The 22280-nt window shown below is 38.6% G+C and overlaps 1 protein-coding gene across 3 annotated transcripts in view; it reads left to right on the plus strand.

Moving 5' to 3' along the window:
• erbin (erbb2 interacting protein) overlaps positions 1-22280 on the plus strand; it is a 120881-nt gene that overhangs the window by 51056 nt on the left and 47545 nt on the right. For 2 of the 3 annotated variants that reach the window (XM_017700256.2, XM_037547241.1), the window contains exons 1-7: positions 1554-1742; positions 3921-4038; positions 8529-8607; positions 9291-9380; positions 12306-12362; positions 17824-17887; positions 18389-18463. In XM_017700256.2, coding sequence (XP_017555745.1) covers positions 1554-1742; positions 3921-4038; positions 8529-8607; positions 9291-9380; positions 12306-12362; positions 17824-17887; positions 18389-18463 — 672 coding nt within the window. Of the gene's footprint in view, positions 1-1479; positions 1743-3920; positions 4039-8528; positions 8608-9290; positions 9381-12305; positions 12363-17823; positions 17888-18388; positions 18464-22280 lie in introns of those variants that run through there. The other variant, XM_037547240.1, reaches the window with a different exon arrangement.

Raw genomic sequence — 22280 nt, forward strand, 5'->3', positions numbered from 1 at the left:
ATTATTGAGCAATTTTTCTCAATTGGATTTGTAGATTATGGTATTTACATGAGAGTTTGAATAGTCCGATAACTGCAGAAATACTATTATGATCAGTTTATTGAGTACATGTAAACATGTACTTTTTTTTTTTTCGTCCCTTCTTTCGGATTTATTAGTTCCACTACCTATATTGCTGTAACGTAGCTAAAGAGTAATGTTTTTTTTTTGCTTGCAGAATTTAGTCGTTAAGATGTACCCAAAGTAATTAAGTGTGATTTGATGTGAAATGCACTGTTCTAGAGAATCTTACTGCGTCAGAATTATTCACAGTGGTGGTGACGGGATTACAAATATGCTGCCTGGTGCCTGAGACATTTTTACAGAACTAATGTTGTTTTGGCCTAAAATGTATTTTTAGAGTGCGTATGTTGTGGCATGGAACATGCAAGGCAAAGTAGTTCCAAAAGAAAGTATTATTTTACCGTTATCAGCATTACATATAAAAACTCAGAAGACCATGTAGGTTCACTTGTTGTTTTGTATAGTAAACAAAAATGGCTGGTTCTCTGCAGTGAAACATTTCACATAGAACCACTGAATGACTTAGTTGACTGGATCTCAGTGTCTAATATATGCAGATTTTTTTAAAGTTAGTGTGGCACAACTGTCTAAGGTTTTGTTCTGTCATCAGAAGACCTTGGTTTTGAATCCTGGTAATGCCTTGACCACAAATGGTTGATTGGTTGGCTGTGATATTTTGGCTGCTACCAAGGAAAAAATGGGTATCAATATCGGATGTTATTGACCAGTATACTGATGTAGCAGTCATTTTTTCATGTTTTCTAAAATTGAAAGTCGCAGCCTGATCTTAAGTAAAATCATTTTCGTTGTGTTGTCAAGTCAATCTTTGTAATATAGATCACTGCAGGATCAACACATTGCTGAAACACACTGACTTATGTAAAAGTTTGAACACTCTGGTCAAATTACATGTGTCTTTGATTTTCAAAGTATAGTAAGTAGACACATCCTTTACGAAGAACAGGTTTAAATATGACATTTTTAAACAACTTTTCTAGTGTAGTTTCTTTTTTTTTTCTTGCCATTTGACATTTGCTCAGGCCACATTTTAGAAATTTTGTTCCCAATATGTAAATTGAGCTAATGAACAGCAAGTGTGCATTAAAATGTGCAGAAGTGTGATCACTGAAGAGGATGTGTTCACTCAACAAAGCAGTTTGACCACAGGTGTATGAGGCTGTAATATCGAAAATAGCATCAAACCCAGATATACTGGCATCATTTCACCCCTAGTGATTTGTTAGTCTCATTTGCATATTGAGCAATATAAGTATTGCTAATGTCAAACATCTCTGTTAACAATGTATTGTGCAGCTCTATTCAGACCCATTAACAACAATACCTGTGCTTTTATTATTAGTCCATTATGACTGCTCAGTATTGATTTGTGTCTCTCCTCCTCTCTTTCTTTTACAGTGTCTGAGGTCCAAGTGTGTGTGTGTGTGTGTGAGTGGGTGTGGGTGTGTGTATGAGTGCGTGTGTGTGGGAGGATGAGCTCTAAGCGGAGTTTGTTGGTGCGGCTGGTGCCATGCCGGTGTCTGAGGGGGGAGGAGGAGACGGTCACGTCGCTGGACTACTCCCACTGCAGTCTGGAGCAAGTGCCCAAAGAGATCTTCAGCTTCGAGAAGACACTGGAGGAGCTCTACCTGGACGCCAACCAGATCGAGGAGCTACCTAAAGTATGTGTGCCGGTTTGTTGGTAGTATCATGAATCACCAATAGTTGGACATTTTAAATATGAGACAATACACTGTCTGTGGTTATGAGATACACAAAAGGAAAGCCTACAATCATATTACAATCATCATAAGTTGGAACACCTCTAGTCTAATTATTGCCATGTTGATTAGCTAAAAGAAAATAGCACATCGTGCCACAGAGAGTCTACTTAAATATGTGATTTTTCTGCTAATTTTAATTCATGTTTAGCATGTTGGCAGTTACTAGAACATTAAAAAAAAAAAAAAAACGTCAAATTTTGCACGTTTTTATCAATATTCGTATTTAAGCAATATTCAGCAAATAAAATATAATGAGTCATTAAAATGTGTTAGAATTGTGTTCATTGTACATGATCTGTTAACTTTTCACTTAGAAAATCAGTAAATTATCATTTGTCCTGGGGTGCCCAAACTTTTGCATAAATGTCTCAATTTTTTTTTTTTTTTAAATAGGTTTTTTTTTTCCAGCTTTATTTTAAAATGTAGTCATATGCTGTCTCTTTTCAAAACATTCTTTATTAATTTATTTGTATGTAATTTATATGTATTATATTTATTTTGCTGTGTTTATGCCTTCCATACACAGTGTTTTTTTTTCATCCACGCACGTGGACTAAGCTGACTGACTTTCCATGCATTGTTAAAAATTTAAAAGAAAATTTTAGATTTCTGAACCTAACACTAAGCTACAGTAGCATATAAGCTAGCAAGAAGTGATTTATAAACTGTAAAAAAATCTTTATTTTTTTTTCCCAAATCCAAACAATACCAAAGTTACAAAATAGTTAGCTTTACAAGTTAACAGGTTTATGACCAGAAGAATGAGCGTGTGTATTTTATCTGGCAGATTTCTCTGTGATGCTGCTACTAATATATAAGTGTGTGGACAGTTTAAACATGAGCCTACCGATAGTTAGTATTAGTTTCACATGTGAAGCTGCTAAAGTGATTAACCGTGACGTCTGTGATTAGTAATGATTGCAACAATTAAAAATGTACAGATCTTCAAAATAATTGGCCGAACCCAAAACTCCCTCAGTAGTAGTTGAACTTACTGGTAGATACAGCAGTGCTCAGTGTTATTTTTATTGCGTGCTGTAATGGATCACTGATGGGAGCATCATATTTTATCACTTGCCAGCTGAACAGTCAAATCCTGGCAAATTACATCATTTACATTGTAATGTGAAAATTGCTGGGAGAAAATGGTGATAAAATTACACACTTAACTAATACAGCCACTGTTTGCTTTGAGCTTCAGAATTTAGGATCTTACTGTTATATCAGATAATTGTGAGCAGTAAAATTAAGTTCTTAGAGACTTTAGCTGACAAGGCAGGAAATAATTATTTTCAGCCACTTCACACATGTAGTGTTTTTGTGGTCAAACTAACTTTGGTCACATTTGATTTTTAATAATTCATTTTTGAAGATGGTCCCTTTTGACAGAAATTCAGATCAAAGCAAATTTCATATAGCTTTTTAATTCTATTCAAATGGTAATTGGCTGTGGATGGTTGCATCTATTGCATGAATTCAGAATTATACAACATGCCTCCTGAGACTTTTTCACAGCTCATTAGACCGTTAAGTCAATAATCAGACAACACTTCATCCCAGTACCGTCAGGCCGTCTCGCTTGTGTGACTGCTCTTACAGTGATCATATTAATATTGAAACTGCAGTATTGCAGTATCATCACCATGGTAGCACTGAAGGTTTACTGCGGTTGTGCGTTTGGTCAATACCTTCCTTTAACAGAGTGTTCAGTGCAGATTTTCCAGTTACTGCCTTTTGCAGCATCTTGATAAACCGTGTAAATCAGTATGTCCTCATACTGTGAGAACATGCTGTAAATAACCCTGTATAATAATATACCTTACAAATGACCCTTTGTGACAATTGAGCCACTGTCCACAGTATAAACACTTAACTGGGTTTGGGCCCATGAAAGTCCATTAAGTCCTCATTAAGCCTCTAAACCTGATTGTGTCTTGATTTTATCTTTTAAAGTCCAGTAATGATAAACTGTGACTTACTGGACAGTGCAATAAACCATCAGTCTGAAGTAACCTGTCTGTCTGTCTGTCTGTGTCCTTTCTTTATTTTTCTTTTTTTTATTCTATCTTTCCACAGCAACTTTTTAACTGCCAGTTACTGCACCGACTGAGTCTGCCAGACAACGACCTCACCGTACTGCCGCCGGCCATTGCTAACCTCATCAATCTCAGGGAGCTGGATGTCAGCAAGAACAGTAAGCCAAAAAAAGGCCACATTCTCCTCACTTTCCTGAGTTTAAATCTTACATCGCTGTGTCTTGTTACTTGTGTTTAATTATTCAGTCCTTGAAGAGCCTGATATCTCTGATTGTGTTCAATAACACAAATCATGATGATCAAGGTTGAGTAGAAAAACAGTGCTTTTTGTTGTTCATTTATCAGCTCTCTACAGAATTAGAACAACATTAAGTGTCTCACTTCTGGAGAGATTAAAGAAAGTTTTTTTCAATTTCCCCTTAGCCCAAATGTAAGCCATGACCTCTTTGTTGCTCAAGATTTGTTGTTGTAGTTTATTAAAATTAACAAAAGTGCCAGTTCCAGTACAAATAAAAAATAGTGAACTTCAGACTAGAGATGCATCGATACCATTTTTTTCCAGGCCAAGTACATGTAAATATTTTTTAGTACTTGCAGATAACACGGCCGATGCCATACTGAGTATGTTGCTTAGAATTAAGCAGTTGTTAGTGAAAATGAGTGCAATGACCTTAGCAGTTAAATCATTAAAGTCTAGTTGATATTAAATGAAGTGCATCAGCTAGCTATGCTACATCATTTAATGCTACCATGGATTGAATAGCACTGCAGTGGAGGCGAGCGAGTTTTGTTCCCAGTCAGAAAAGCTGTAGTTTTTCTGTCCTTTAGCATCAGCCCTGTAACAGTCCGAAGCTAACACATCCAAGCTCACTTCTGGAGTTTATTTCTTTTAGGAGTCTTTTGTTTGGCTGGTTAAGCTGTAGTTGAATGTCCTCTAGACATACACTGTGTGATTTTTAGAAATCTTGTTCTTTGGTGGTTCACACTCTGACCATTGTATATGTGCACAACCTATGATTTTATATACTCACACTGTACTAAAACGCTCCGTTCATGCTGTGTGAAACACAGGCTCTACAGTCAGCTCTGTCTATGAACAATTTCAAATAAAACGGTTTCATTTAAAATAACACCTTGAGCTCGGAGTACTGAGCAAACACACTGAGAAACTGAGCAGCGCTGCTAACACTGTGCACTGAACCTTAATCAAGTGGTGATGTACACGGTATATCAATATGGCCTCCCCACAACCTAATCAGTGTTTATACCTCGATAATATATTCAAAGTGTAATATATGGACATACATGGAATTTGTTAGCAAATGCTGACTTTTTCCGCCTCTGTTTCGCTTGCCTACACATTTCCATCCTTATTGGGGAAGTGGATGTGATTGTGTTTTTCTTTGCTGCGTTCATTCAGTAGTACGGGGTAGCATATCGGAATGTTGGTATCAGCGAATTTGTTATGAGTACCAGTAAATGGGCGCAGGATCAGCCCGATACCAGTATAAGTATCTAGGCATCCCTAGTTTAGACACCAAATATGTCTTTGCTGATTAACTACTAAAGTGAATGTTACTTTTACTTCCAAACTATCACTTCAAACTATTGATAGGAAATATAACAGTTTTACAATGTGTACTGCTGTTTTCACTCAGCACTTTTCCACACACGCTCAGCTGTAGATTTGTGACTCTGATGCGGAGCTGCTTGTGCTGAACAGGCCTGAGCCTGCACTGAACTCTCCTCTCAATCTTCTAACTTTTCTACATGGTCACTTCCTGCCAGTCACCTCAGAGAAATTCTCAACACAGCGTTTCTCACCTTCCACTAATAAATGGAGTGCTGTCATTTGTGCCGCTGAGTGAGCGGATTGGGATTCTGGGGAGGAGATTTGGGAGCTGTGTCACCAGCATTACGCTCTTGAAAATACAGGGGTCAGGGTTGATGTATATAGAACAACAAAAATTTTTTTTTTATTTTTTATTAATTCTTTCATGTCAAGTAGCTAAACTTTTGTATGATGACGAAAAAATGGCACTGGTCTTGTTCTGATTGTTTTGAAGTAATTATTTTGTTGCTGTGCCTTGGAATAACAGTGCACATTAGATTTTTTTTTTTGTTTTATTGTCTTTTTCATGCTTTAAATTCACAGTCAGTGTGGCTTTTGTATTGATTTATTTAAATGAATTCCTCCCATGTGACAAAAAGATTGAATTTATGATAAAGTGATGATAACCTTAGTTTCAGCCATATGGTTTGATTGATTTGTCCTCAGGCAAGCTCAGAGAATGTGAAGACCAAAGGAAATAAAATTACAGATATAGGAATAAATGAGTTAATGAGTTAATAATAATTCTACCTTACATGACACTGAATCAGCAAAAACTGAAATAAATGGTAGACTAGAAAAGTGATTGCACAGCTCATCAGTTGACAGGTGGTTGCTATGGTGATGCCAGTTAGTTACTGTGGTATTTTATGCAGTTGTAACAGTGTTGCTAAGTGAATACCCCAGGATATGACTGTGTTTACCAGGTGGTTGCGAGGGTGTTGGTGAGCAGCACGTTTTATCTCAGGTTCTTGCTGAGGTGTTGCTAAGAAGTTGCAGTCCCTTGTGGTTTGTAGGGTATTTTTAGGGCACTTGTATCATGGTGATATTAACAGGTGATATTAACAGACCTTTGGCCACATGGTTCCACTGTTGATTCCTGTGAGGTAACTTTATATGCCATCAAAACACATACTAGCACACCACTGCTGATCAGATCAAACATTCCTTAGTTGGTTTGATGCTGATGTGTCATAAATGGTGGGACGAGTTAAGAGGATGGAAGTAGGAGAGGATTCTGATAACAGTAGGGTTGTGCATTTAATAATGAAATGCTGAGTAAAAGCATAATGAGAACTTCTTTGTTGAGTAGGAAATCGTGTCACCGCTACACAATCTCTAGAGAGCCGCGCCTGCCCTTGTGGGTACTGTTGTACAATGGGAAATGGACGCAGATGCTCCACCAGGGTACAGATAGTTCCTGTTTCAGATTAGTAAGCATAACATAACAGTTATCTGGTGTGGAAGTGTTGTCTGTGTACCACTCAAAAGTTTGGAGACACCTACTTGCAATAGTTTACGTTTTTTTTTTTTGTTTGTTTGTTTTTTTGTTTTTTTCCCCAACAATGTTCCACATTTTAAATAATAGTGACTTCTGTTTTTATTTTATCAAAGTACCCCCTTTTGCCTTGATTCAACCTTATGTACAGATTTCCTGCTAAAAATGACTTGCATTATGTAAATGTAAAAATAAAAACATTTAAGCATGAAACAGTGGATCACTATTGACTGGTACTGTATATGCGATGATGTGACTGATATGCTTGATGTTTGTTTTCTCCAGCTAAGTTTAAAGCATTAGATTAGGCTTTCTGTTGCCGACTGCGACCTATAGGGCCTTTAATATATTTAGTTCATTGTAAAAGATGTGGTGTTGGTGCTCTGTCTCTGTTATTCTATTGTAGTGTGTTCTATTCTTTATTTTTTTCTTTCTCTTTCTTACTTTTATCTTACTTCTGTCCTCTCTCTCTCTCTCTCTCTCTCTCTCTCTCTCTCTCTCTCTCTCTCTCTCTCTCTCTCTCTCTCTCTCTCTCTCTCTCTCTCTCTGTCTCTGTCTCTGAGTTTTTTGTGTTTAGTCATTGAGTGCCCTCTTAAGAGGGAGGAAGTCAAAACATAAGGAGCGGTAAAATAAACTCCTGAGTCTAATGCTCCTCAGGGTCAGGATGTGCTCTCTGACGACAGCTCACAGATGCTCGGTCAGCGCTGATGTGCGAGTGTTTGCTTGCATTTGGGTAGCATATTCTCACCTGTGGTTACTCGCTACATGCGTCTGCGTCTGTGTGAGGATGTTACCATAACTTTAATTTTAGAGCGAAAGGCCTGCGGTCGGAGAAAGAGGAAATGTGCAGTGTACCGCTAACGCACCTTAAACGCAAATAAACTGCAGAAGTCGTTTGGTTTCTCTTTACCTTTAGATAAACAGTATTGCTAAAACTTGTTGACTCAGTGCAGCTTTCAGACATTTTACACTGAGGATCGAGGCATAAGACTATATTTTTGTGTTGACCCCTAAAGATAAATGTCAGTGCAAAAATGGTAAAACGCCTGTACACCCAGTGTTATTTCTGAAATTAAGGGTTTTAATAGGGAGTTTGTCCGCTTGCTGCAGTAACAGCCTCTGCTCTTCTGTGAAGTGTTTACACAAGATGTTGCAACTCTGCTGTAAAGATTTGATTGCATTCAGCCACAAGAGCATTAGTGGGGTCAGGTACTGATGTTGGAAGGTCAGTTCTGGATGTTTTCAGTTCATCCCAAAAATTTTGGTTGGTGTGCCGTTGCTCTAGATTATACAAGCTGTGTGATACCTGTGTCAGCAATGAGTGCACCTTAAATTGACAGTACACTAATTAGGGTTGTCTTATAGGGTAGTTTCTGGTGCAGGAGTAGCAGAACAAGACAAACCATGATAATTTCATAAATTCCACATACTACACCTTATGTACATATTCATACAGTGTAAAGACATCAGCACCCAAACAAAATGTTAATATTGTGACACAAATGAGTCCAGTACACTGTGTTTTTGATTAATTTCAGGCATACAGGAGTTTCCAGAAAACATTAAGAACTGCAAAGTCCTGGCAATTGTTGAAGCAAGTGTGAATCCCATTTCAAAGTAAGTGTTTTCCACCATCTGATTAACAAATTTATAAAGCTTTTTTAAGGGTTAGTCAGCACCCGTAAATAATGTAATAAATGAGACCACTGTAGGTTATTCGAGATATAACCTGCTTATAGAATAGTTTCAAGCATAAGAATCAAGGTTAGTAGACTAGACTAAACAGCATTCTAAAAGGAGATTGTTCACTGAAAGGAAAATGAAGTACTAGGTTTAATCCATGTCTAGGAGAACTGCCCCCTAGGGTTCCAAATTAAGCCTAAACTAAAATGTCTAGACCAAAATGTTTTGTATTTTGTGCAATTTAGCCCAAGCTTAATACCTAGAAATCCACCCATAGCCCTTTAACTGGAATGTAGAGTTGTACGTAAAAGTTTGAAAACCCCTGGTAAAATGACGTCTTGTTGATGAGTGAAAATAAGTTAACGGAACTTTTACAGATAGCATAGTTAAATGTAGCAATTTTTGCAATCATGAGATGTTTGGAGATCTGAATAAACTGAAATGTTATTGAATGAATCAAATGGTTACCTTTTGTTATATGCATTGATATTAAATATTAAAGCAAGTTAAATTGCCCAGAGCAAACAGTACTCAATCCAAGCAGCTTTGAATGTATAATGTATTACTTGGCTTTCGTTGGTCTGAATCACAACATTGATTACTGTTGATTTATGCAGACTCCCTGAAGGATTCACGCAGCTCCTCAGTCTGACGCAGCTCTACCTGAATGACGCCTTCCTCGAGTTCCTTCCAGCCAGCTTTGGCAGGTCAGATGCACACTTGCTCTTTTCTATACATAGGATCATACTTTAGTTTTTCAAACACATACACTCTAATCCAGTCAACAGTGATGGCTTTAGAACAGCGAGAAGTCAAGAAACAGCATGTCTTCTTCTAACTGTATGTGCCTAAAAATATATATTCATAACTTTTTCTTTTTTTTTTTTTATGCAATTCATTCTTGTATATTTATGGTACTTTAAAACAACAAAGAGAATAATGGTTCATTTCTAACAGCCATGATATATGAAATAAAAAAAAATTACAACATGGTTCTGATCTTTCACTTTACAAAAAAAATTAAACATCTTTGTAAGTAGCACTTTATAAACTCAGGGCCTGCAGGTTTTCTCTTGTTTAACTATAGTGTTAGGACGTTTCTGTCTTTAAAGTGTACAAAAACAAACACAGCCACACACACTCACAATTGTTCAGTAACTTAATCAGTCAGCTGCAGTATTCAGACCCCATCTCTAGGGAGTGATGAGACAATCTTAGAGGCTAGCATTTAATAAACCTTTAACAGTTGGCATCTTTCACAGGAGGTGGATCTTGGTTTTCATGAGTTTTCGTATCAGCCTGTTGAGAAGTTGAATTACACAAACTGTTACACTGAGATCCAAAAGTTCATCTTCAGACATAAATGAGCATTCCATGAACTCTTATCATGTCTGTAGCAGCAGGAAGTTCTCCATCCTGCAGAAGCTCAGGCGCTCTGATGAAAGTCATTAATCAGAAGACTCCATGTACATAAATACATACATAGTCAGATGAACAAGCATATACACATATATGTAAGATTAGATGATTGCTTTTACTGTACTCCCACAGTTTCAGTCTCTGCTCACACCTCATGTCAGAGTTCACACACTCGCAACACACTCTCAGATACAGTGGATGAAAGTACATGTGCAGTGTAACCTTTATCATCAGGCTGTGGCTGTTTTTCATGGTAGTTTTTGCTCAATGTGATGAATTTAGATCATAAACGATTATATATTAAAAAATTATGTAAATGCAAAATCTGGAAAGGTATTGGACATGATCAAAGATGTTTTGTTTTTGTCTTTATTGGTGCAAGGGTATACTAGATTATCTTAAAATGATGAGTTGAGGTGTATGTACACTGTATATCCAAAAGTATTCACTCACCCATCCAAATCATTGAATTCAGATGTTCCAATCATGTCCATGGCCACAGGTGTATAAAACCAAGCACCTAGCCATGCAGACTGCATCTACAAACATTTGTGAAAGAACGAGTCCCTCTCAGGAGCTCAGTGAATTCCAGCGTGGTACCATAATAGGATGCCACCTGTGCAACATGTCCAGTTGTGAAATTACCTCGCTACTGAATATTCCCACAGTCATCTGTCAGTGGTATTATAACAAAATGGAAGCAACTCAGCCACAAAGTGGTAGGCCACATAAAATGACAGAGGGGTCAGCGGATACTGAGGAACATAGTGTGCAGAGGTCGCCAGCTTTCTGCAGAGTCGATTGTTACAGACCTCCGAACTTCATGCGACCTTCAGATTAGCTCAAGAACAGTGTGTAGAGAGCTTCATGGAATGGGTTTCCATGACTGACATCACCAAGTGCAATGCAAAGTGCTGCCACTGGACTCTAGAGCAGTGGAGATGTGTTCTCTGGAGTGACGAATCACGCTTCTCCATTTGGCGATCTGATGGTTGAGTCTGGGTTTGGCAGTTGTCAGGAGAACAGTACTTGTCTAACTACATTGTGCCAAGTGTAAATTTTGGTGGCGGGGGGATTATGGTGTGGTGGTGTTTGTCAGGAGTTGGGTTTGGCAAAAAAGGTGGTGGCAGCAATGGTGGCAGAAGCAAAATCCAGGGCGTGGGAGGAGTTTGGTGAGGCCATAGTAAGACTTTCGGTCAGCCTTGAGGAGGTTCTGGACAACTGTCCGGCGACGCAGGAGCGGTCAGGGTGGCTTTACCCAAGCTGTATTCGGCAGGGGTGGAGAAACTCTGACTTCAAATGAGGATATTGTCGGTCAGTGGAAAGAGCACTTTGAGGAACTAATTAATCCGGGAGACTTGCCTCCCTCATGGGAGTCGAGGCCAGAGACTTCTGGTGTGTCAAGCTGCATTTCACTGGTTGAGGTCACTGAGGTAGGTGGCAAGGCGCCAGAGGTGAAGGAGATTCATCCGGAGATGCTTAAGGCTCTGGATATTGTGGGGCTGTCATGGCCGACACGCCTCTGCAATATTGCATGGACCTCATGCACAAAACAAGATTCATAAAGACATGGATGTGCGGGTTTGGTGTGGAAGAACTTGACTGGCCTGCACAGAGTCGCATTAAACCCAATGAATTAAGAATGGGATCTCGCTCAATTTCATATGCACGTGAGGGCAGACGAGCGAATACTTTTGGCAATATAGTGTATGTCCTGTATATACCATATGGTGATGTACAATTAATAGATAAACAGCTTAAAGGAGAATTCCACCAAATTTTTACAATTCTGAATAATGAAACAATTGAGATGTAAACAGCCATTCAGAGTGGCTTGATGTACAATTTATAGATTTTGATTATCTTTACAACGTTGGTGATGGGAACCAGGGATCACGGTGTCTGCAAGAGAAATACATTTTATGTATTTCCTTATTTCCAAACTATTGTAAAATGATGTCTTAGAAATCAAGCACTGTGGACATCTGATTCCTATTACATCCACTGTGAACATTTGTGACTGTAGGTTTCTTTACAACAGAGCATTTTACATCAAACCACTCTGAATTACTTTCTTTATATCTTAACCATTTAGGTACACATTAAATTTAAGAAGCTATGTGGAATTCTGCTTTAGTTGGCAATTCTGTTGACCTGAATATTAAATATAGTTTGAATTTCTCCTATTTAATTCTGTCTTTTTCTGTTCTTAGGCTAACGAAACTGCAGATCCTGGAGCTCCGGGAGAACCAGTTAAAGATGCTGCCAAAGTAAGTCCAGAACTAATGTGATATAATGAAAATAATTAGAATGAAGAGCCTCTCTCATTGCCCCTAATTGAGATGTGGTGAGAGAGCCTCAAAGAGAAATTGACAAAAAGAGAAACTGACAGAATCTTGGAAAGGACTGCTGTTTTTTTTTTCTTCTTCTCTTCATAATCCTGTAACTCTTAAAAGGAATAGTACAGCATTTTCTTTTTGATTTTTGTTTTTATATTTTTAATATCAATTTTAATACTTTATCTTCCGAAGTAAGACACTCCATAAAAATGGTTGCAGGGGGCCTAAACCTGCAGTTTTAGATCTTACACAAACACAAGCATAAAAACAGATCAACATTCAGAAAAATCAACCCCCCACTAAAAACAAAAACATAATTTCTTTAACCTTTTCACTCTTTTCTTCTGCATGCATCTCTTTCTCTGTGAAGTGACTTTGTATTCCCAAGCCTTACATGACACGAATTTGCTTGCTGTGACTGGTTTTATAATCCTGTTACTGCTTCGTCATGTAAAAGATGCATGTTTAAGAGGTGTTGAGGGTTCCAGGTGGCTTCTGCTTCTCGTTCTCAGCCCAAGCACCACATCAGAGCTTCATAGCGCCAGTTGGGGGTTGGTGTCAAAAAGACAAAAAAGGTTGTTTTTTTTTAATAAATATATAACTTAACAGTCCACATCCTCTACTAATCTAGGGCCTGCTGATTTTTGTGCTCCATTATTATTAGATTTATTAGAAGATGGAACATGTTCATGTGCCATTTATATAGAAATATCAGTGGTTCATATCATGTTCAAGTGCTCAGATGGTATAGTAACTTTGTTGTATGTTGTTGAATTTTCTTTAGCTGGTGATGGGTTGAAGGGGTATATGGTAGTGAGGATTTTGAGTTTGTGTCCATTCCACCTACCTAGAGAGAGCGAGGCCAGCTTACATGGACCACAGGTGCCTTTTTGGCATTACCTCATAATAATAATGGATTGAACTCGCAACAAAATCAACAAAGATCATTTAACAAAGATCAAGTCATCATACATAGTTCATACGCCATTATCACAGACTGGCATCTGTAATGCAGTGCCCCGGCAATTTAGCACTCTGACAAAGCACAGGAATATCGTATACCAATATCGTATGTTCCCTCTAAGCTGTCATTCTTCATACAGAACATCAGCTGTTCGGACAGCCTGAGTACATTTTATTAGTTTGCCACTCTGACTTTAATCATGGCAAAAAGTCTCCCTTGTGGCTCTTACTCAGCATCCTGGATTCTCTGGCGTGGCTCCTCCTGATGAGACCCCGTATGAGGCCTTCATATCATACTGTGTGGCTTGTGGGTTCCTCAGCAGTGCATGAGTCACTGGACAGCAGAGCCAGATGGCTAGCACTCTTCAACGCTCTGTGACAAAGCAACCTCCCTTTATCTTGTGCCTGCCGATGCTGTGCGAGTGAATCTCACGTGGTTTCAAATAACAGGTTAAAAATGCGGCTGAGCTTGTTCCCACCAAACAAGCGTTAAATACAAAACACTACGCAACCAAACAGCCCTCACTCACGTAAACACAGAGAAACTAAGGCGTCTTTGTACAGGCATGCATGACTGCACGTGTGAATCCGGCTTTACTCTCTTTTGTAGATGCTACAGAGGGATGTAGCAACATCATAAACACCCGGAAGAGGCTTAAGGCTTCTGCATACCGTACGTGTTATGGATGATAGGCCTCTAACAGTAGTCAGTGGTGGTAAAACGGACTCGTTTTCAGTGATGTGTTTCTCATTTGTTACTCAGGTTTAGAACAGCAGTCGTTTAACTACTTCTCATCTAAATACTTGTAACTGACTTCTAATGACATGATTTTTATTTCATGGGTGAAAGTCTATATATATGTGTGTGTGTGTGTGTGTGTGTGTGTGTGTGTGTGTGTGTGTGTGTGTGTGTGTGTGTGTGTGTGTGTGTGAGATTTTATGGATGTTAGTGTGTTTGTTTAACCATTTTCAAACCTCTCCTTGAGAAAGCCCAGTATTATATATAGTTAAAAAGCAACTCCTGGTTTGACCAATCAGTGCTTCATTAAATTGTGCTCATGATGTCATTGATGATATTAACAAGTGTGGCGGCTGTGACGGTGTCAAGGAGAAATATGGACCCATGAAATTTGTTACTTTTTATTGTTTTTGTTTTATTTGAATTATGAATATGACTTTATTCTAATGTATATTGTGATAAACTCACTGCTGAGGTAAATTGTTAAAAATTTTGCTTAGATGCCTCAAAGCTCTGCACAGTACTGTATATAGTTGTGTATTAAATGTGAAATCTTGTTTGTTTATATTGCTTTTTTTATATATATAATTGTGCTTCTTGACAATGTCTGTTGTAAATAGCACTCAAATCTGAGTTGAAAGGCACACAATATCCAAAAATCAAAACTGCTGTGTTGACTCCTTTTTTTTACAGTAACCATCAGTGCAGTTTCCTCTTCTTTCGGTTGGGGTCCATAACTTAAACTATGCAATTTTTTTCCTTCAAAACCTCTAATGGATGTAATTTGATGGAAATGTTTGATTTACAAAACCAGAAGCTAACTGAAATTTTGTCTTTGTAGGTGAGAGTGTTTATTTTTATTAAGGCAGTTATACAAGATTTTTGATGCCAAGACAGCTGCGGTTGTTGTCAGTTTTATTTTAGCACAGCCACTTTTGTGGGGGAGTGTGAATTGTTCGCCCCTCGTTGCTCATTAGCAGCTCAACACAGCCAGCAACATTTCTCATACTGAGAGCTCACAGTGTCACAATTAATCTGATAAAAGTTCATCTTTACATTAATAAAATATCCATAACATGCAACAGATATGACATGAGAGCTACTGAGCATCTTTTGCTATTACTGGGGATGTTAACCTAGAACAAGACTTTGGAAAAAAAATGTAATCAGTGAAAGGTGGTCATTCTAAAATTGTATGTTCTATTTGTTTTTTGAGCTTTTACCTTGAGGCTACATTCACATTGAAAGTTTTATTACTCAGTTCTGATTTTTTTTCTTTAGTCTGATCTGTCTGCCTTGACAGTTCCACATATCTATCTGGTAATGGTGTGAGCACACCACACGCATTTTATGAAGTTAAAACCCCGCCTTGCCTGTGGATGATCACCTCTGATGTGCGGTAAAGTGTGGTAGGGAAAAATTATACAAAGCACTGCTGTCGGAACAAAACTTTGCATCTCCACTTTTTATTGTTTTTTCACTTTTTGACATAAATTGAAAATGCTTGTTTCTCTTTACATAGTGTGTTTATTTTATGATGAATAGACCAAAAGAAATGGCCCAAATTAGCCTGGAAAAAATCTGGTTCTTGACTAACATTACAAAGTAAAGGAAATCTATCCTTCTCCTGTAAAGTTAATATTTTGGAAATGCAAGGTTTTGTTCAGACAGCGGTGATGTATAACAGCAGGTCTGAACATTTTGGTCTCAAGGCCATTGTATGTTTGATTTCCAACCACATGTGAAAGCAGGTTGAGCCTGATTGGAAAAGATTGATTGTGTTCACACTGTTTACACAAAAAAATCTAATTTTTTTTATTTAGGCAAGAGATCAGTTTTGAGTCAAATTACTAACATTTAATAAAGTGATGTGACCAACTGTCAACAATGTAATGTAACTCACCTTTGGGTAGGTGAGTGTGTAGGAGGTTTGTGAAACTGATTAGACATCATTTAAAAGTCCAATCTTGAGTAAACAGTAGAGCAGGTGCTATTCAGACAAGCTGCAATGAAGTTTTATTTATTTTGTGCAGATTTTACTTTACACTTTCTGCTGTTTTTCTCTCCCTGTACTGAGTTTCTGGCCTGTGCTGCTTCGGTTAATGCCTGGCTTTTCTGCAAGTTTGTTGATGTATGAATCATCGTCCTATGAATCCGTCTTGATTAGTGTTGATTAGACTGAAACTCATTGTCTAGCTCAGACATTAACGCTCAAATAGGAACAATGAGGAATAATTACTGGCGAGTTTCCACAAAGTGCAGGGAGTGTGAAGTATAGGTAAGAAGAAAAATGGCTGTATTGTGGGGTGAGCTCTTTATTTTGCTCACTTTTTGTGTGAATCTCACCTTGGAGTACGGCCCAGTCCCATTTCACCCCTTACCACTAAGCCCTTACCCCTCCGTTTTGCATGTTCACATCTAGGGCTAGGGTGTCCCGATTTTTGCTGAGATGGAGGGCTACGTGGCCCTCCAAACGAAGGTTTTGCAGAGGCATACTCCAAACTGAGTGTTTTAAGAAAAAAGCAAGATGGCTGCGTGAGAAACCAAAGAAAGCAATAAGTGTTTTTTTTTTTTTTTTTAATGATAAATTTATGTTGACCATTTTGTCGTCTTTGTTTAATGTCTTTTAATGGTCCATTTCTTCATAAAATATACTAGTAGTCTGACGTCTCGGTAGGTAGCTAGCTAAGTTTTCTGTGCCACCTTAAAGGGTGCAGCAGTTATATTCTGGCACCTCAAGCGTCAGACCTGCTGTTCCATTTAATGTGGAACAAGGAAATTCAAACAAGAAGCTGGTGAAAAGCTAACTTCAGCTTCGTATCACTAAAGAATTAGTGGTGGGTTGTGATAAACAGCTATCACACCCCCCCCCCCTTTGAAGACATATGATTGCTTAAATTAGGTAAAGACCAGCAGTGAGGTTACTGAGGTTACTAACTTGTAACTCAGTTCTAAGGGGCAAGGTTGCACTCAAAAACAAGGGTTGGGGGTAAAAATAAGAAATGGGATTGGACCTAAATGCTTCTGGACTGCATTGCAGTATATTGTGTTCTCACAACACTGTATTACTGCAGCAGCCTGACTCAGGATTGTATGGTTGAAGCATGGCCTTTCCAGCTGTCCTGTGGAAGGACAAATGAAAAGCAGACAGATCGAAACTACTGATGTTAGAAATGTCTGAGTGTTTTTACTTTATTTTTCATGGGCTCCTCTTTTTCTCTCTCTATGTGTGGGTCAGAGTCAAAACAGTGACTGAGTAGTTTAGCATAACATTATGGTATATGTGTGTGTTTTTTTTTTTTTTTTTTTTTTCTCTCTCTCTCTCTCTCTCTAGTGCCTTTATCCAGTTGTCTGTCCTGCATATTTGCACAGCACTAATGTTCAGCAGACTGACTGTACACCAGGAAATTTGCACAGGCCATTTGAGTACATCCATATATTTGTACATCCTTTAATCTGTAGATCTGTGCATACATTTCCCCGTCTGTAGATGTGTACATTTTAAAGGGCCAATGTCTTCCGATTTTCTTTTTTCATGTTTCCTTGAGTTTCTTTTATAATATTTGTGTAACTTGTATGTACCACAATTGTGCCTCATTCCAAAAGCAGTCAGACTATAACACTCATTATAATGTGAGTGATTTAATGACTAAATCGTTGGTTTATGAGCGTGTATTTGTGTGTTTTCAGAAGCATGCATAAGCTCATACAGCTGGAACGTCTGGACCTGGGGAGTAACGAGTTCACTGAAGTGGTCAGTGTCCCAGCACACTTCTCATGTTTTGCAGACAGACTGACAAATTTGAATATTTATCAACACTATAACTTCATAAAGTCATATTAGGAAGCTTCTTTGAATAGAGTGATTAAATGACACTTATTATGTTTATTACTATGTTTCACATTTGAGCTTCATTTAAAGATCTTACTAAGACTTTGTGTTTTTTCTTTTGTCTTTGTGTGTCATTGCATTATGATCACACTTTCTTTTCTCTCTTCTCTATCTCGTCATATTCTGTCTTCTGTTTCTCCCTCTCTCTTTGTCCTCTTTTCTCTTATTTTTTGTCACTTTCTTTCCTCTTCCTTTTGCTCTTTTTCTTTTATTTCTTTCCTCCCTCTATCATCCTGATTTCTTTCCTCCCACTATCATCCTGTCTTTTCTCCTCCTCCCTCTCTCTCTCTCTCTCTCTCTCTCTCTCTCTCTCTCTCTCTCTCTCTCTCTCTCTCTCTCTCTCTCTCTCTCTTTTCTCTCTAGCCTGAGGTTTTGGAGCAGCTTACAGGAATAAAGGAGCTGTGGATGGATGGAAACAAGCTCACAGTTTTACCGGGGGTAAGAGAGCCTTTCATTTCATCTTTTCCACTCATCTCTGCTTCGCTGCTACCGCTTTTCCCCCTCTTTCAGTCTCACTGCAGTGTAATCATGGCTTTGTGGACCCGCTGTCCCTCCAAATGTGTTTGTCATTGCTCCTGTAGGGCTGTCTGCAGCCTCTTTGTCCCTCTCCCACCTGAACTAGACTGTAACTCGGTCATTACAGATGAAATGTGCCAAACCTTCAAATAAGATCAATTAATTCAAAGGCACTTAGTGATCAAACCGGAGATTAAAATGCCGGTGGTCAGCGTAAGTGAAAGTCTGCTTCGATCCTGTTTGAGCATGCTTTCTCTCCAAATTGCCAGCTTGTTTTAAATGGGTCGTAATTAAGGCATTAGCTCGCTGCAGCCAGCGCTTAGCCAAACTGACAGTAATTGCAGTCTGGCCTGTTGGATTAGGATTAGCACGTTGCGGAATGTCCTCGAGAGGAAAAAATACTTGAAAATAGGTCGTTCAAAGTGACCTGTGGTCAATCAAAGGCACACTAAATCACAATCAGTCCCCATATTCTACTGGGCACCCTGTCTGCGAGAGGCAGGCATAGCCTGGTGTCCGCACCCTCTGCACTGCAATTCTGCTGCCTGTGTGTTTCTGCTTTTGTGGAATTCAATTTCCCTCTCGTTATTAGCGCTTTTGATTAAGCTTCTTAACGGAGCGCCCAGGAGAGCAGTTCATGCTGACTGAGATTAATCAGCGGCAAGGATAGTGTGTCACCCACACACACTTAGTCAAGCGCTGATTACAGCTCTGTTAGATTGGGGGGGGGTTAATGGTCAGGACCCTGGGTCTGCTGCAGGAGGATTTGAATTGTGCTGTACTTGAAATATGCTGCACTCAAGGCCTTTTACATAGAAGACAGTAAAAAAAGGTGGCTGCATGCAGAATTTGCTTTTGGAAATGATACTGCTGGTCAGTGTCTGGTAATAATTCAGTTAGACAGACAAACAGTTAATATTCCAGACATTGGTGTTAAAAAGGAGTGTGCACAGGTACTCGGTTAATTGTTGAAGGTGCCGTTATTCAGGTCAAGTCGTCTTTATTCTATATTTTGGAACAAAATGTTCTTTAGGCCCATACTGCAACACACAACAGCAGCAAAAAAACAACAGTATGATACAAGTACAGAATATACAATAAATGCACCAGAGTGAAAATACAGGACTAGGTAGCACCAGGTTTTTGTAAGTTTATACTTAAGTTTGTGCATTATTACCATGTCTTCAGTTACATTCGTTAGTTTCAAATGATCCTTTTATTAATTTGGGTGCACCAAAAATCCCTAATCCCCCTTAACTAGTAATGACTTACTAATGCGTACATCATTTTAACATGACCATAACATGTTCAGAACCAATCAGTGGCAGTTCGCTCTGATTTCTCAATGGAAAAAAATATCCAGCATAGAAGAGAACGATATATACAAGTTAAACTGAATAAAATTAATGATCTACCACCACTGTCTGTTTATCTGTTAATATTTCCCTGAGAAGGCCAAATATGCAGCTTTTTAAATGCCGGTTCCTGGCTAACCGACACAACAGCAGATCGGTTTAGACGTTTGTATCGAGTATCGCTGATCTGAGTTGTAATCAGTGCAAGTAAATTCACAGCGTGTAGTATGTAGTTTTCAGCCTAGGTAGCCAAAAGCATGTTTTTGGTCTTTTTATGCTGTCTGTGTGGTTTCTGATGGTTTCCCTAAAACTTACACCTGCTGAGGAGGAGGGTTAAATATTTAGTAACTACTGAGCTCAACGTTAAAACTAGTCTGTGTGGTACAACTCATGTTTATTTAGTAATGCATAAACCTAAACTTAGAAGCACTTGCGTTACAAATAGCCTACATTCGAACTTGCGCAGAGCTGGTGCAACCGGCCACAAGGTCATCTGTGCATTCAGTAATCTGACCATCTCGGCAAAGAAGCTGTTGCAGAGTCCGGAGATGGAATGGATGCTCTGGTACCTTCTGCTGGCAGGAGAGTTGAGGGTCCATGAGAGGGATGGGAGGGGTCATCCACAATGCTGGTAGCCTTGCACATGCTGCAATCATTATTTGGCTACTCATTCTGTTTCTTTACAGGAAAATGGATTATAGTAGAATATGGTGAAATCCCACTTTGTTTTAACAGGATTGTATGGTTTTGCTCAAATTTGCTTTCAAGAGCAAGTGCACTTTTCGAAATAAAGGCATGAAACTGCCACTGGGGCAGTATCCCTCTTTTCACTGCGGTGGTACCCTCAAGAGCATCTCAGTACCCTTAGTCAGGGAACAAAACTGTCCCATTATCTGTTGAAATTATATTTTGTAAATTGTATTGACTCCACATCCCCCTCTCATCACAGTTAGACCTTAAACCCCCTATTGTACCTTTTTAAGGGAACGTTTATTTGTTTGTACCTTGATGAACGAAAGATGTACCTGCATAGAACTTTTATTTCTAACAGTGTGGGGAGGTGGTTTTCTGGGGAGGTGGTGGAAACCTTTTCACCCATCATTCAAGTTTGTGTTGTTTATGTGCGAGAGAAAATGAACGCTGAGGTTGAGAAATTGGTGTTGTAGGTTTTTAACTAGCTAGCATCCATTGTTTTTGGCCTATTATACTGATATTTTAAACTTGTGCGAAGCAGAAATAAAATGTGAGTTAACTGTTGATGTTTAGTTAACTTTTTATTGCCGTTTGTTATATTTGTACAATTTATGATTGTTTTTTGTTGTTTCTGTCTGTCCTCCATGATGATGAAAACAACTTTGATGTCACAACCCAACCAATTTGTAGTGCAACGAAAACTTTGGTGTAGCCAACTTTGAAGGGCGCTTGTGTGGTGCCTCCTGGTGGAGAAATTCACTTTTCTTAGCTGCCCTACTGTACTCAGAGACCTTTTATTTTAGTGCTGCCTGAAGATAAAGGACATTAGCGAGGAGATGAGGAAAGTTTGTTAGGCGACTGGGATGAAGCTGCCTTTTGTCCTCAGGCAGAAGTTATTCATGGAGTAAGCGAGTGCTCCCTGCCCATGTCCTTCGTTCATTAGGACATTCCTCTGGCTCTGTCTGTTTATCTTCACACAGTTCAGTATCTCCTCCATTCTGTTTGGAATCTTCTGTATTGCGGGTGTTGGGCTGTGTTCCATTACATGCCGTGTTGCTCAATTCTGATTTTGTGCTCAGATCTGGCCTCTTTCTAGACGGATCACATTCCTTTTTTGTAAGTGATTCATCTGTGATTAGTGTGAACCTACATGTGCCTTGAAGCACTAACATGTGCACGCATCATAAAGTTAAAAACACTGCTGTCCTGCCTGTAACAACTATGAGAAGTACAATTAAAAGAAATATAAAACAGTAAAAGAAAAATCATAAAAGTAATTACATGTTAAGAAATCTGAAAAGTGTTTATTACTAATGTGTTAAAGATCCATGGTGCATAAAAACCAAAGACTGCGTCACCACTTTAAGTGTCCTATGAAATGTGGAGAAGAGGCACTGGATGATCTAGAGACATGATTTGGGACATAGTTCTAGCATTTTGAAGTGTATGAGGGAGCTGTCCCATGATGAGATTAGAAAAGTAGTGATAACATTTCATAGTCAATTCTAAAGTTAATAAAAATTACTATTAATAGATAGTTACGATATAGTATCTATCTTTTAATAAAGTGGTGTTCCCAGAAAAATGACATGGCCACATATTGGAAATGTGTCCTCTCTAGGAAACAACACTGACTAATCTGAACTGAAAATTTTAATTTCACTGCATGGAACGAATCGGGTTTATATGTA

Source organism: Pygocentrus nattereri, chromosome 18 (genome assembly GCF_015220715.1).
Source record: "Pygocentrus nattereri isolate fPygNat1 chromosome 18, fPygNat1.pri, whole genome shotgun sequence".
NCBI classification, from domain to species: domain Eukaryota; kingdom Metazoa; phylum Chordata; class Actinopteri; order Characiformes; family Serrasalmidae; genus Pygocentrus; species Pygocentrus nattereri.